Source organism: Electrophorus electricus, chromosome 7, assembly GCF_013358815.1.
Source record: "Electrophorus electricus isolate fEleEle1 chromosome 7, fEleEle1.pri, whole genome shotgun sequence".
NCBI lineage: Eukaryota > Metazoa > Chordata > Actinopteri > Gymnotiformes > Gymnotidae > Electrophorus > Electrophorus electricus.
This window is the reverse complement of record NC_049541.1, coordinates 8468851-8482338: the sequence shown is the minus strand read 5'-3', so window position 1 is coordinate 8482338 and position 13488 is coordinate 8468851. Positions and strand designations below refer to the sequence as shown.

The 13488-nt window shown below is 41.8% G+C and overlaps 1 protein-coding gene across 3 annotated transcripts in view; it reads right to left on the bottom strand.

The window, feature by feature from the left end:
- Positions 1–13488, bottom strand: part of kcnq3 (potassium voltage-gated channel, KQT-like subfamily, member 3) — a 46648-nt gene that overhangs the window by 25311 nt on the left and 7849 nt on the right. For all 3 annotated transcript variants that reach the window (XM_035527729.1, XM_035527728.1, XM_035527730.1), the window contains exons 3-7: positions 4643–4733; positions 3785–3911; positions 3474–3646; positions 3031–3192; positions 2448–2558 (exon numbers count right to left, since the gene is read on the bottom strand). In XM_035527729.1, coding sequence (XP_035383622.1) covers positions 2448–2558; positions 3031–3192; positions 3474–3646; positions 3785–3911; positions 4643–4733 — 664 coding nt within the window. The remainder of the gene's footprint in view (positions 1–2447; positions 2559–3030; positions 3193–3473; positions 3647–3784; positions 3912–4642; positions 4734–13488) is intronic.

Here is a 13488-nt window from a genome sequence, read left to right as displayed (position 1 = left end):
CAGCAGTGTTCATGTTTCCAGCACTGTAGGTGCCACTCAAGAAATGGACAATTGGAGTATGGATTCTCGGACATATTTTCAGGATTTGTTGACCCTTCTGCAAACTGGGCAGCCTTGGTATCTCCCTTCTACTATGGGCCCTCCACACAAGTACAATGGGGAGGGTTCCTTGGAAGGGTTCATCTTGCAGAGTAAGAATTTCAAGTACCTCCTCCAGATCCTCCAGAATTCCTAAAAGTACGTTTTTTATTGCGATTTTTAGAGGATAAGGCATTACAATGGGTGGACCTTCTCATGACACATAGAACAAAAGAAATAATTACCTTGGAGGGTTTTTTTTGAACAGTTAAGGGCCAGGTTTTCAAGATCAAAACCCCCTGCCATCATTGACTAGTTCCGTACCCCATCACTCATCATCACAGCCACCAATCCAGTCCCTGCATCCAGCATGAGAGACGCCGCCCATCCTGATCCTTTTCCTGTTCCTGGCATGAGAGACACCACCCATCCTGATCCTTGTCCTGTTCCCAGTGTGAGAGACGCTGCCTGTCCTGTTACTAGGTCTGTTCCCATAGCCGCGCCTCCGGACCCGCCATCACTGGTCACCGCAGCCGAGCCCCCGGACCCACTGCTGGTCACCACCTCCGTGCCTGCGCCCGCCGGTGACTTCTACATCCCCGTATCCACCGCTGGTCGCTGAAGCCGCGCCCACAGATCCGCCACTGACTGCTGCACTCCCATATCTGTCACATAATGTCGCAGCAACCTCTCCTGTCCAGCCGGGTCCTGTTTTGGTTGCTATGGACACCGCATGGCCTGGTCCTCCTCAGGACGTAACCAGGTCATTTCCCATGCCTCGGGTTATGCCTAGTACTGTTATTCCTCTTTTTGACTCTCCTGTGCCCAAGAAGGCTGCGACACGTTGACTCCCTGAGACACCTAGCACTTCTCTGCTCCCTGAGGCTATTGTGTCTGCCCCAATGATTATTTCTTATGTTGCCTCAGCTCCTGTTTTGCTGTTTCTGGTTTCGTCTATGTACCAGTCCACACATCCATGCCTATCTGTGTTTCTGTGTTTAAACCTGTAACCCTACCTTGCGGCATCAAAGTTATCCTGCCTGTCCAAGTTCCTGTAGCAATGCCTGTTGTATGTTTTGTTCCGGTACCTTTGTCTGTCATAGCTCACATCATGTCCTCTGTTTTTGCCTCTGCCCCCACATATGTGGTTCTCTGTTAAAAACAGTGTTATTATTTAAACAAATAGCCACCCTTTACGTTGATGACAACTTTGAATGTTCTTGATGTCTCATAAGGCACTTATGATGTCAAAGAAATTCTCACATATGTGTAGGGTGAAACATTACAATTATAAATGAAAACACTATTTGTGGAAGGGGCATTTTAAATGAATTATAATTGTTAATTGTATTTAATTGTATCTGTAGGATACAAATTTTATTGTGTATCTATTGCTGCTTGTAGCTTTCTATGCAATTCAGTCACTGGACTAAGAGACAGAATGTTTAATAAACTCAAACGCTGAGACCCTGGCCTGAGTGATAGGTCCACTGACAGGCTTTTCTGAGGACTTCCAAAGTAGGCTGATCTCCTGGGCCCACACCTCTCTGGGTACCAGCAACCCTGCAGTAATTCATACCCCACAGCTTCTAATACAATGCTACTAGCTATCCTCAATACTGACAGTAATTTTTATGTGGACTCCTGCTCAATGTGTGTGTAGGCAAATTCGGAGGAAGCTCTTTTCCATCAGGTCTTCTGTATCCTTTGGCCAGCAGAGGACATAACATCTGATCAAAATAGCCAAATTATATCTCAGCTATAGAAGCATTTATGGAGAATCCAGGAGTCTCAGTTTGCTATCCAACAAATCCAATGTTCAGGTGTTAAGACTGAACCAAGCACTCAGGTGCTATTTCTATAGGCTCTGCAAGTATTGGTAGGGTGAATGGGTCGGCTTCAGTACTTGGTGGACTGGAAGAGTTACTGTCCAAAGGAGATATGCTGAGGACATGTTCTCTGATCAAGAAGACGTCCACCACCAAAATCCAAATCATGTTCCCCTGGGAGAAATTTGAGACGCTTTCCGTTTTCTTTTTGTGTTTGTTGCAAAGCCTTATACTTCCCGTACATTTGCCTTTGCTATTGCCTAATGTTCTTGTCCAATCCTGTTTATTTCATTTGCTATTAAAACGTACAGCATCAGCATTCAAGTTTGTGTCGTAACACAGACACTTCTTATATTTAGCTTTCTAAATATAATTCCCCTATTCTTCCAAAGTTTACAACACCCCTCCCCTCAAGCTCAATTTAGCAGGTCATACTGAATTACACTATGATAACATTTAGTAGACCTATCCCACATGAACCTTCTGCATCTTTCTGCCACACACACAGTGACTAGGAGAAAGAAAAGCAGGTGCACTTACAGCTGGGAGAGCAAAGAATGAAACGCCAATCAAAGCAAAGGTCCCGGCAAGCAGACGGCCTGCCCATGTCTTTGGCGTCTTATCGCCATAGCCAATGGTCGTCAACGTGATCTGACACAGGGTAGATATCACTGAGTCATGTGAACACCCCACAAACATATACATGCCACAAGATTCCTATTAACATCATTACTCACAGGGGAAGTTCCAGAATTCAGTAGCCAGTATTTGGACTAAAATAAGCTACAGGATGAAACAGTGTTAGCATGCTCTGGAAACCTCTGTATGTTCTAGTAAATGTATGATAACACCAAGGAAGCTTGCAAGAATCGATTAGCCTGAGACACTTCTTACTGGAAGTGCTTGTGTGTTGTTTAGTGTGTGTTAGTGGTTGGAAGTTGGAAACGTCTGTTGGTGCATGACTGTTAGTACTCTTATGTGCATTTTAGTGTTTGTGTGTGTTTGACTTAATACATGAACTGGAACTGTGTGTAATCACAGTGTTTATTAATAGACACTTGTGTACATGCTGACCGGCTGTGCTTCTTTATGTTCCATTATGTGTGTGTTTATAAAGGCTTACCAATCCCCACCACAGTGCATCTGCATAGGTGTCAAAGTCCTGCTCTGAAGTGGGAGTGGGTCGATCCCTGTCTGTCAACTCAACATCCTTCTCTACCAGGTATACGAGGAAGGAGGCCAGGATCAGAGACAGGAAACCAATGTACCAGGCAGTGATCAGCTCCTACACATACAGACACACAGATAAAAAACACGTACAGCCACAAAATATCACATCAGCATAAAAACACAACTTATGAATAGTGGCTAGGTGCTCTTTGCATAATGGTATGGATGTGCACTTGTGTTTGCTTTGCAGTTTTCATATGCTTTGCTTTAATCAACATTAAATGAAACCAGATCTTCAGAATGACATGACATGACAGTGACAACTAAATTAAACATTTTTTTTGTATCTGTGGTATGAGTATGAGTTTCTGTGTGTGTATGTGTGTGTGTGTTAACCTTGCTGTGAGCGTATATGGCGGACCCCAGTAGTTTCCAGGTGCCACCCCGCCGGTCCATACGCAGCATACGCAGAATCTGCAGGAAGCGCAGGCTCCGCAGGGATGTCGCCAACACATTGCCTTCACTCCCCAAAGCCACCACCGGCACAGATGCTATTAGGACAAAGATATCTACACAAACAAACATCTTCTTTATTCAACAGGAAAAGAAAGAGAGTGTATGCGTGTGCACGCGTGTGGTGTGTGTGTGTGTGTGTGTGTGTGTGTGTGTGTGTGTGTGTGTGTGTGTGTGTGTGTGTGTGTGTGTACCCAGGATACAGAGTGGCTTGCGGGCGAATTTAAGCCGCCCTCTCCAGCCCTTGTATCTACAACAGCATCCCGCTGCCCAGATCCTCAACACAAACTCAGCCCCGAAAATAAAGATGGTGAACGTCTCCTACAGGGAGACAGGGAAACAGGGATATTAATTAAAGTATCTTTACACATTAAATTCTACACTTTTTCCACACTTTAACACTTTTTAAAATTGCATCCCAAACACAGGTCTGTTTGCCTGTGTGTGTGTGTGTGTGTGTGTGCGTGTGTGTGTGTGTGCGCGTGCATGTGTCTTTCTCTGTCTGGCTATATGACTGCCTTTTTGTGTGTCTGTTTCCCAGCACACACTAATGGGGCTTATATGAAGTCATCCCCTAACAAACCTCCACTGGGAAATAACCACTCAGAGTAATAATTCCAGTATACACTTACCACCCACTTTATTAGACTACTCTCAGGCCAGCAGTGACAATGTAACACTGCTGCACATAACAAACCGGTACCAGCTCCATGTCATTTCTGTGATGTGAAATAATCCACCAACAAAATAGCTTATGGTCAGCAGTAGGTACATTGTCAGAAATGAACCGATCAGAGGCAAGAAGTCTGCAAATATTCATATATCAATCAGACTATCATTTAAGGTACTGGTACCCGATAAAGTCATCAGTGAGTGTAGGTACAAGGTAGGAGTTTCTATTAAAGTGAGTAGTGAGTGTACACCCTTCCTGAATCAGAATACCTATACCCTCCCACACAGAGTACAGAGTGCTTGTTAGTGGAAACACACTCACACACACACACACACACACACACACACAAAACATAAACATAAAACTCATGCACACTTACCAGAACCACCAACCAGCGACCTGAGTCATTCTCATATTCTTTAAATGTTGTCAGAATTGCCAAAATCAGACACCCCAGAACAATCAGAAACCTGAAGAGAGAAAGAGAGAGATAATATGCAATATGCCATGCAGCTCAGAAGAAAAAGAAACTGAACCACTTTCTCTGTTCATGCACCAAATATATACATCTCAGACAAAATGATAAAGCTGAAGATATTTTGCATGTGTGTTTACTCAGATACTTGAATTACTTGAATATGTTAAAAAATCTGCATGTTTATCTGCACGCCTGTGCCAAAAGTCTACAATTAAAATAAACTAACCAGAAGTTAATTTATACTATACATTTCTACTTACTGCTTTTTACCTTTGCAGTATCTAGTGTCAAGCATAAACGCTTTACACTTCCAGTACACTTGCGGCTTATTTGCATCCTATACATAATAGGATGTGGCCAGCTGGGGGTGCTGTTCTTTAAGAGTGAAGGGGCAGCACTATAAAGGCAAACAAAAAACTCAGCTGTTGCTCTTAAACTCTCTGCCTTCTCGGTCAAATGGTCACACGGCATTAGTGCTCTCTCCGGTGGATACTTTCATAATGTGTGTGGTTGCATATTCAACACACACACACACACACACACACACACACACAGTGAGAGAGAGATATTGTATATTATAAAAAGCATAATTCATAAGGCCGTCTTATATAACTCTCATATAAAAATATTCAATATCACTTTTTCAGCTTTACTACTCATATTTAATTTTATCCCCATCTACAAAGTTAGTTGAAATGCTTAACACCTACATTTTCCATTTAGACACTTTTATCCAAAGCAACTTAAGGTCCTTGCTCATGTGCCCAACAGTGGCAATTTGGCAGTGGTGGGGCTTAAAGTGGCAACCTTCAGATTAAAAGTCTTAACCTCTGAGTTACCACATTGAAACAAAATATTATATACATTTACACACACATTTACAAATACACATACTTGCATATGAAAAGCAAGGAAAAGAGACCATTACAGTATTATGGTAAAACCATGGCAACTAGCAAATAAAACCCTGAATCCATGGTAACGGTGTCAATAGGTCATTTGGAAGATAGAGACAGAAAAAGATGCAAAAGAAACAGGGTGTTGCACGTTGTACGCTTTACTTTTCATACTTTTATTTTATGTCATAAAAAGCCTACAGCTTACCCTGTCTGTGACCCAGACCCAGCATTCACAAGGTCAGGAGAAGGGCTTTATAGCAATCACAAACACACACACACACACACACACACACACACACACACACACACACACAAATACATAGATACAAAGTATCTCTGCACACACCCATACAGTTGTGAGGTCTAGTTCCCAGAAATGATCTGAAACACAAGCTATAAGTTATAGCATTCCTCTAACACACATGCCCAGACACAGAGCATGTCATGACACTAGAGCAGGAAATAAGATCCCACTGTTTATTTCCTGCTCCAAAAGAAAAAAAAAGCAAGTTGGATTATTTATTTATACAATGGCAATCATTTGCATTTAGCACAAATGTTAACCTTCTATACAGATGTTAGGATTGAGCTACACAGGTGTGTCAATGCCTGCACAAAGTCAGTCTTGAACCCAGAATACCAGTCAAGCCATGAGGCTTAAGACTGTCGTTCTGCCCTTTTGGAATTGTCAGGGGAGTTCCATCTTCATATATAGTCTACACAAAAAGGAACATCTGGTTCTTTTGCTCAATTGTAAACATGCAAAAGTTTTAGTTCTAAAACATTTTGAAGGTGGCTGGGGGGGGGGGGATGCCTTACCACTGTATACAAATCGGAAGCAGTGAATTTGAATGTCAAGATTATAAACTTAGGACACTGTGACCATAGAAATTGTAATCGAGTCACACACTATCAAACTATTATGCACACAAACTTTTCATACTCCTTATCAGATTCTTATGCGGTCAATATTAAATTCTCTTTTATACACTATGTCACTCTCATGTATTCACTCACACAAATGAAAATGCATGTTGATCCTGACCTGAAATGCACATTTACATGATGCCAAAAAAACTCGTAAAAACTAGTAACTTTTATTACCTCAAGATTGTACTACTGTAAAGTAGTAAAATATGCTTAAGTTAGTCCAGAATACAACCGCTAGAGTCCTTTAAGAAACTGAAAATTTGACCATATTAGTCCAATATTATTGGCACTGTACTGGCTACCTGTCAAAATCTATATTGATTACAAAATTACTGTCATACAAAGGTCTACATGTTCTTACTGCACAGTATCTATGTGAACATAGTCTCATAGACTTAAGGTAATTAAGGCAAACGGAAACATTGGTGCTGTCATCTCGCTGTTCTCACACATTCCCACAGGTTTGTTGACAGTGGAGCAGAGGGGTGCTGATGTTCCAAGGAGGCCTCATACCTGTGCCACCTTCTGGCTTACCCCATTTTAGCTAAACCACTACAGCAAGTTCTACCAGAGTCTTCTCTGGACTCTATTAATTATGAAGGCTTTCCAAACTGGGCAAACCATCTCTGTGTTTCTTTTCTGTTCTGAGCTATAAAGAAGCTCCTCTTGTCACTTCTGATACTGATGCAAATTCTAACCTAGATTGCCTGCCTGCCCTTGGAACCAGCCTGACCACCATGAACCCTTCAGCTGTATATGACTGTCTCATCTGCATCTGCTGTGCGAACTCTAAATAGAACTCATTGGTTCTCACTGAATAATCTTAGCACCTCTGCCAAATATTTGTTAGTCATTGCTTAAGGTTTATGAGTTATTCATGAGTATTATAGCAAGTTAAAGTTAAAAGCAAAAGCCATGTTATTCATTTTGTGTAATTTGTTTGCCATGCAGTATTAATTAGAGGAGGATGGGTTCACCTTCTGAGCTTTTGGGTGGTCTTACAGAGTTTTACATTGCCACTGTTGTCTTGGCATGCTCATTTGCGGCCTGGTCCTGGATTCTCTGTATATATGATTTCTCTAAAGCTGCTTTGTGGCAAAATGTATTGTAAAAAACTCTGTACAAATAAATTTGAATTGAATTGAGATTAAGATAGTGTTTGCATGAGAGTTTATGTGAGAGATTATGATGGTCTACATGTGCAAGTATGATAAGAAGAATGATGGTGCACATGTGTGAGTATGATGTGAAAGTCATGTATGAATTATGAGCTAAAACGCCTCTCATACACTAGTGTCAGCATTTTTACAGAACAGCTTGACAGGTGCATGATTTGCAGTTTCTCCCTATGCCAATGGTTTTATCACTATGGATGAACAATAAGGCAAGCGTGCACTAATGCAACACCTAAATGCAGTGCTAATCACATTAATTAGCCATGTGGGCTAATGTGTACTTAGCAAATGAATGCCAAACCCACCCCAGCAGTTAGCAATTGTAGCTCGAGTTAACACCACTATGTTTGCGCTTGACTCTCTTTGGATCTGGGCATAAATTCTACAATACAAGTGAGGGCAGGATAGCATAATTATTGCACTCACTGCAGGTGTAAGGAAAAACAATGAAATACTTAACATTAAAATGAATACTAAAAAATAAAACTAAAATTTTATAATTACACTTAATTTATTATATTTACAAAATTTTAATGGAATAATTATACTTTTATTCCTGCAAGTTCCTGTAATCCTTAAAACACTGAGAATTAGGAGAAACAATATAGTACAAAGGGTTGCATTATTACAATAATGTATGTTAATGCTTTTCTTTTTTTTTCTTACAGAGAGACCTAGCAGAGTCCATTAAAGGCAGTATTAGGGAGTTGAGATCAACTAGAGCCCCGGCAATGAATCATGAATCTAAAACACTGAACAAAGAAGGCTAGAGAAATTTCCTTATGTACATAGAGCAGAGCAAAGTTGATGTAACCAACGAAACCATAAGAAGTGAGGAAAATGTTTCACTTTCAAATTTCTAAGGTCAAAAACCTTAGAATAAAGTAGTTTTTCATAGAACCTTATTCATATTAGTTCATGACGTGCTGATATGTGTTTACACACACACACACACACACACACACACACACACACACACACACACACACACACACACACCATATGCTCATCCATCATACACTACTGCTCTGTCATCAGAGCCATAATGAATCAAAATGAGGGACTATTTGAACCTTCTTTTTCACTCCTCCTTACCATTCTCTCTGTCTTCCTCTGTTCATGCGTCTTGTCACTCTCCTTCTATCTATCTATATATCTATCTACCCCTCTCTCTGGGATTATTTGAAGCCTCCATGCAACTTCTGTCAACACTGAAGTCATCATTATTATTATGATAATCATTAGTGTAATAATCATTATGTGCCTCTGTGTGTGTATATACCATCCTTAAGCTAATGATGTGTGTCCAAGGCTGAGTAGCTGAGAGTGTAAGGTTTGTGGTGGTGTGTTCAAGCTTTACACACTTCTTAAGCCAGCTGTTAGAAGCAGTGATGCACACACTGAGGGCAGAAGGTGTGGTTGGGGAGAGGTGGAGATTTTGGAGATTTAGGATTAAGGCTTTAGGCTAGAAGATAATGTTGCACCAGTGCAGAATTAACTTCTAATAACATATAGTAAACATAAAAAATGTGTTATTATGACACAGAAATCAATGTGTGTGTGTGTGTGTGTGTGTGTGTGTGTGTGTGTGTGTGTGATATTGATTTGGCTTTCTACAGTAACACTTTTACTGTTCCTGGCAAGAGTTTTGATCTATTTCACAAAGAGTCTGTAGCAATGTGAATGTTAGACAGAATAAAACACCCATACACAAATACAGCCTACAATTAAATGTGTGTGTGTGTGTGTGTGTGTGTGTGTGTGTGTGTTTGGCACCTATATAAGCCTTCTTGTCTTGCTATCGCTTTCTCTCTCTCTCTGTCTCTTTTTCTTTCTCATATACTCTCAAATGCACACAAAGTAGACCTAACTTAAGTTGCCATCTTACTGCACCACTGCAGAATATAGTCACATAGCACACACACGCAAACAAAAACACTATATGGTAGCCATTTACTTCGGAGGCAATCGCCAATTTCCATGAAGTACTTAAAGAAGGAGAGAAAGAGGGAGAGATGGATACAGAGAGCAAAGAGCAAGAAAGGGGAGTGGGATGACACCATTAGAGGTTATTAGTGAGGTAAAAGACTAAAAGCACCTGTGTGTGTTTCAGATCATTTCTGGGAACTAGACCTCACAACTGTATGGGTGTGTACAGAGATACTTTGTATCTATGTATTTGTGTGTGTGTGTGTGTGTGTGTGTGTGTGTGTGTGTGTGTGTGTGTGTGTGTGTGTGTGTGTGCATGTGTGTGTGTGTATGTTCTTTGCTGACTTGAAGATGATTTTTCTAGTGAATATAATAAACACACAGTACAAGATACATCCTTTGCCAGGATGATTCAACAGCGATGTTCTTAGGGTCTTTAGGAGTATTCGGTCTTTCAACATCACACCCCCTCTCCCAAATAACCTAGCCGGGGTTGACTGAATCCCGGCTTGTGTCCCAGCAGCAACTAGCTGTGGCTCTGTCCTCTTTATCCAAAGCCCCCTATAATAGCATTCTCTGCAGCTTCAGATAAAGATTGTTTGACTATAACTCACCTCTCCTACTGCGCTCTCAAAATACAGGGTTTCCTGAAGTCCCTAAAATTAATAAGACTATAGCCCGGGGTAAAGCCTTTTCCAATAAAGCTCACTTAAGGAACAACCTTGCAACTTCAATCCGAGACTCAGACACACCCAATTTTTAAATCTAGGCGTAAGACTTTCTTATTTTCTTAAGCTTTCAGTTATCCTGCTGCATATAAAGGTGCATTGTTTTCTAGTAATCCACGATATTGATGCTGTTGTCCAGGCATCTTGTGCATTCATTAAAGAATGTGATGACAATCTGGATGGAATGTAATATCTCAGAGAGCCCTCAGGACTGTGGTCACCCTCAAGTCCTCAATACTGTAGTCACCCTCATATCCTCAGGACTGTGTTCACCCTCAGGCCCTCCTTTTTAGTTGCTGCTATAAATAAACCTGCAAGAGCTACATGCTAGTTGTTGGCTCATTCACTGTATATGGACTGTTCATCTAATGTGCACCTTAAAAAATCTTTTTAACCTACATCTTTCGTTTTATTGGGACGCTACTGCATAGATGATGCCAACAGTGGACTAGTCATGCTCAACAGCAACAAAACATCTAAAAATGTACTGGTTTCATCACCTGACGCACTCACTCCAACAGCTGACATGCCCTCACTGCCAGCCAATGTGCCCTTGCCACCAGCCAACTTAGACTTGCCCCCAGCCATTGCACCCACACCACCATCTCAGAAACAGCCCACCCACCCTAGACCCACTAGAATAAATGAGGTTCCACATCTACATGGAAGTGGCTACTCAGACTAAAAATATCATCATAAAGTATGGACTGGTACTAGCTGGGCCACCCAATGGAGGATGTGTTCCCTCTTGTGTCTTGGTCCTCCCAAGGTTTTTTCCTAATCCCTGTCAAAGGAGTTTTTCCTTGCTATCGTTGCCCTTGGCTTGCTCATTAGGGATATGGAGCCATATATTTGTAAAGCTGCATTGTGACAACTTTTGTTGTAAATAGCACTATATTAAAGAAACTTGAACTTGACCTCATCTTTGCTGGTACTGGTACTCCTGTGGGCTCACAGTGAGTCTGCCAGTGTTTCCTCCTGCATTGCTCCACAAGCTCCTGGGACCTGGCGCACTTTTTTCACTGACCTAATCCATGTGTTCTTCTCAAGGTAGTTAATTCCCACCTGTTTCGTGGAGATAAGCTTGTCTAGGTGCAGATCCTGGATCTTAAGTTGTTTTCCCAGATTTGCCCTCAGTTGCCAGTCTGGAGCTGTAATGAGGAATTTGCTGTGGACACAACTTCTCTCCAGCCTTCACACATGAGATGTATTTTGTTCTAGTGTAGAGTGGGTGGACATGGTGACAGAACCTGCCTTGAGTACCTGGCACAACTAAAGAACTACTAAAGGAGCCTCTCCCATAGCAGTGAGGACAGGATGACGTCTCACTCTTCCACCAAGCATGAAGGTTAGCTGCACTTGATGGGTGGTCACAGATAGCTTGGACCAAAAATCCAAGTTGGTGAAAGTCAGCTTGCCAGAAATCTAATCACATGGTCTTATATTGCAGTGCTTTCTCTCACCTTGTTCAAGCTGCCTACTGTCCTAGTACCACCAACCTGCTGGCTCGTACCTCCTACATATCTACCTGCACTTTCTCCAGAAGAAGATACTGCCACTCATCACCATGAGTTTTGATAATCCTGGCTGTTTGGAAAGTAGCCTAGGCCTGTGCTCCCAGAATGCCACAGTCTTCACAAGAGCCTTTTGCCTCAACCATATATCTGCCACTTCGAGCACTCTCTCTGTCCTACATTTACTGCCTGTTCAGTCATGCTAGCTGCTAGTACTTTAGAATCAAAGCCAAATTTATTTATATAGCACTTTTTACAACACATTGTCACAAAACAGCTTTACAGATGTTTGGGTCCAGAGCCCTAATAAGCAAAGTGGCAACAGTGGCAAGGAAAATCCTGAGAGGGAAAAAATATTGAGAGGGCCAAGACTCAAGAAGGAATCCATCCTCCATCTTGCTAGGTTACATTTTATATAGTAAATTTAGCCAGTTCCATGTAGGTGTTCTGAGTCTCAGCTATTCCAGTGGGTCTAGGGTGGGTGAGCTATTTCTTCATCCATTGGTGTCTTTGGAGTCTCTGAACATGCAGTATGCAGGTCTCCCTTGTTTGTGAGGCCACTGAAAGAAAGCTGCAGTGCAAAGCAGAACTAGCAAGCCGAGCCACCTCCACAGATAACTGCTGATCTTCTTTTCGTAGGGCTTCCCCAGTTGTCATAGGAATTGCATACAGCAGCAGTGGCCTCAAAACTCTGGATAAAATGAAATGCTGGTAAATGCAAGCCTTGAACCTACCAGGCAAACCAGATATGTTGACCTTTGTGAGCTAACCACCAGGTCTCCAGGTCTTGTCTCAACATCTCATTTTTTGAAGGGCAGCTGCATTCTTTAGCCTCTGCTGACCTGATTACCATGTTCATGGTGAGGGTAAAAAGGATGACTGAGATAGTGTGGCCCATTATAATGCCCTTCTCAAGAAAATGCCAGTCTGCTATCACAGACCCATAAATAGCTCTCATCCTGAAGTTGCTATGCTAATCCAGGATGAAATCCTTGGTCTTACTGAGAACATAGTGCCTTTGTATTTCCTCTTTCACCAGTTTGTATGACATGGACCCATAGACACTGGTGAGGGCCATCCACAACACTACCCTTTTGCCTGCTTGTGCTTCTCTCAGGAGCTTTGTCACTAACCCTGTATCAAAGCAGACAGGTGTCCCCAAGACCCCATTTTTCTACACTGAGATGTCAATATATTTGTTCCTGAGAAAGAATTTCACAAGTGAGACGATGCTAAAGGAAATTTTCTCTTCCTTGGAGATCCAAACACCCTCAACATACTTCCAGTGGTCAACAACATTTTCCTTTTGCCAGATTTTCTCAAAGGTTTTTCTCAAAATTTTCCACAGTTGAAGAAGGAGTTTTGGAAAATGTTTGTACACAATGGGCCATGGGGCTAAGGCCAATATTTCTGCCTTCCCAATTTCCTGGGCGTCTTTCCAACTGGGTTCCTTCATGGCAGCTGAGCTTATAAAAACATTATTGTGTACAAACTCCTGCTGTCTTGCTGGGACACTCAAGGTGTTATGAAGGAAGGTGTTGGTTTATTCAGCTGAGCTCTCACGGTCACCAC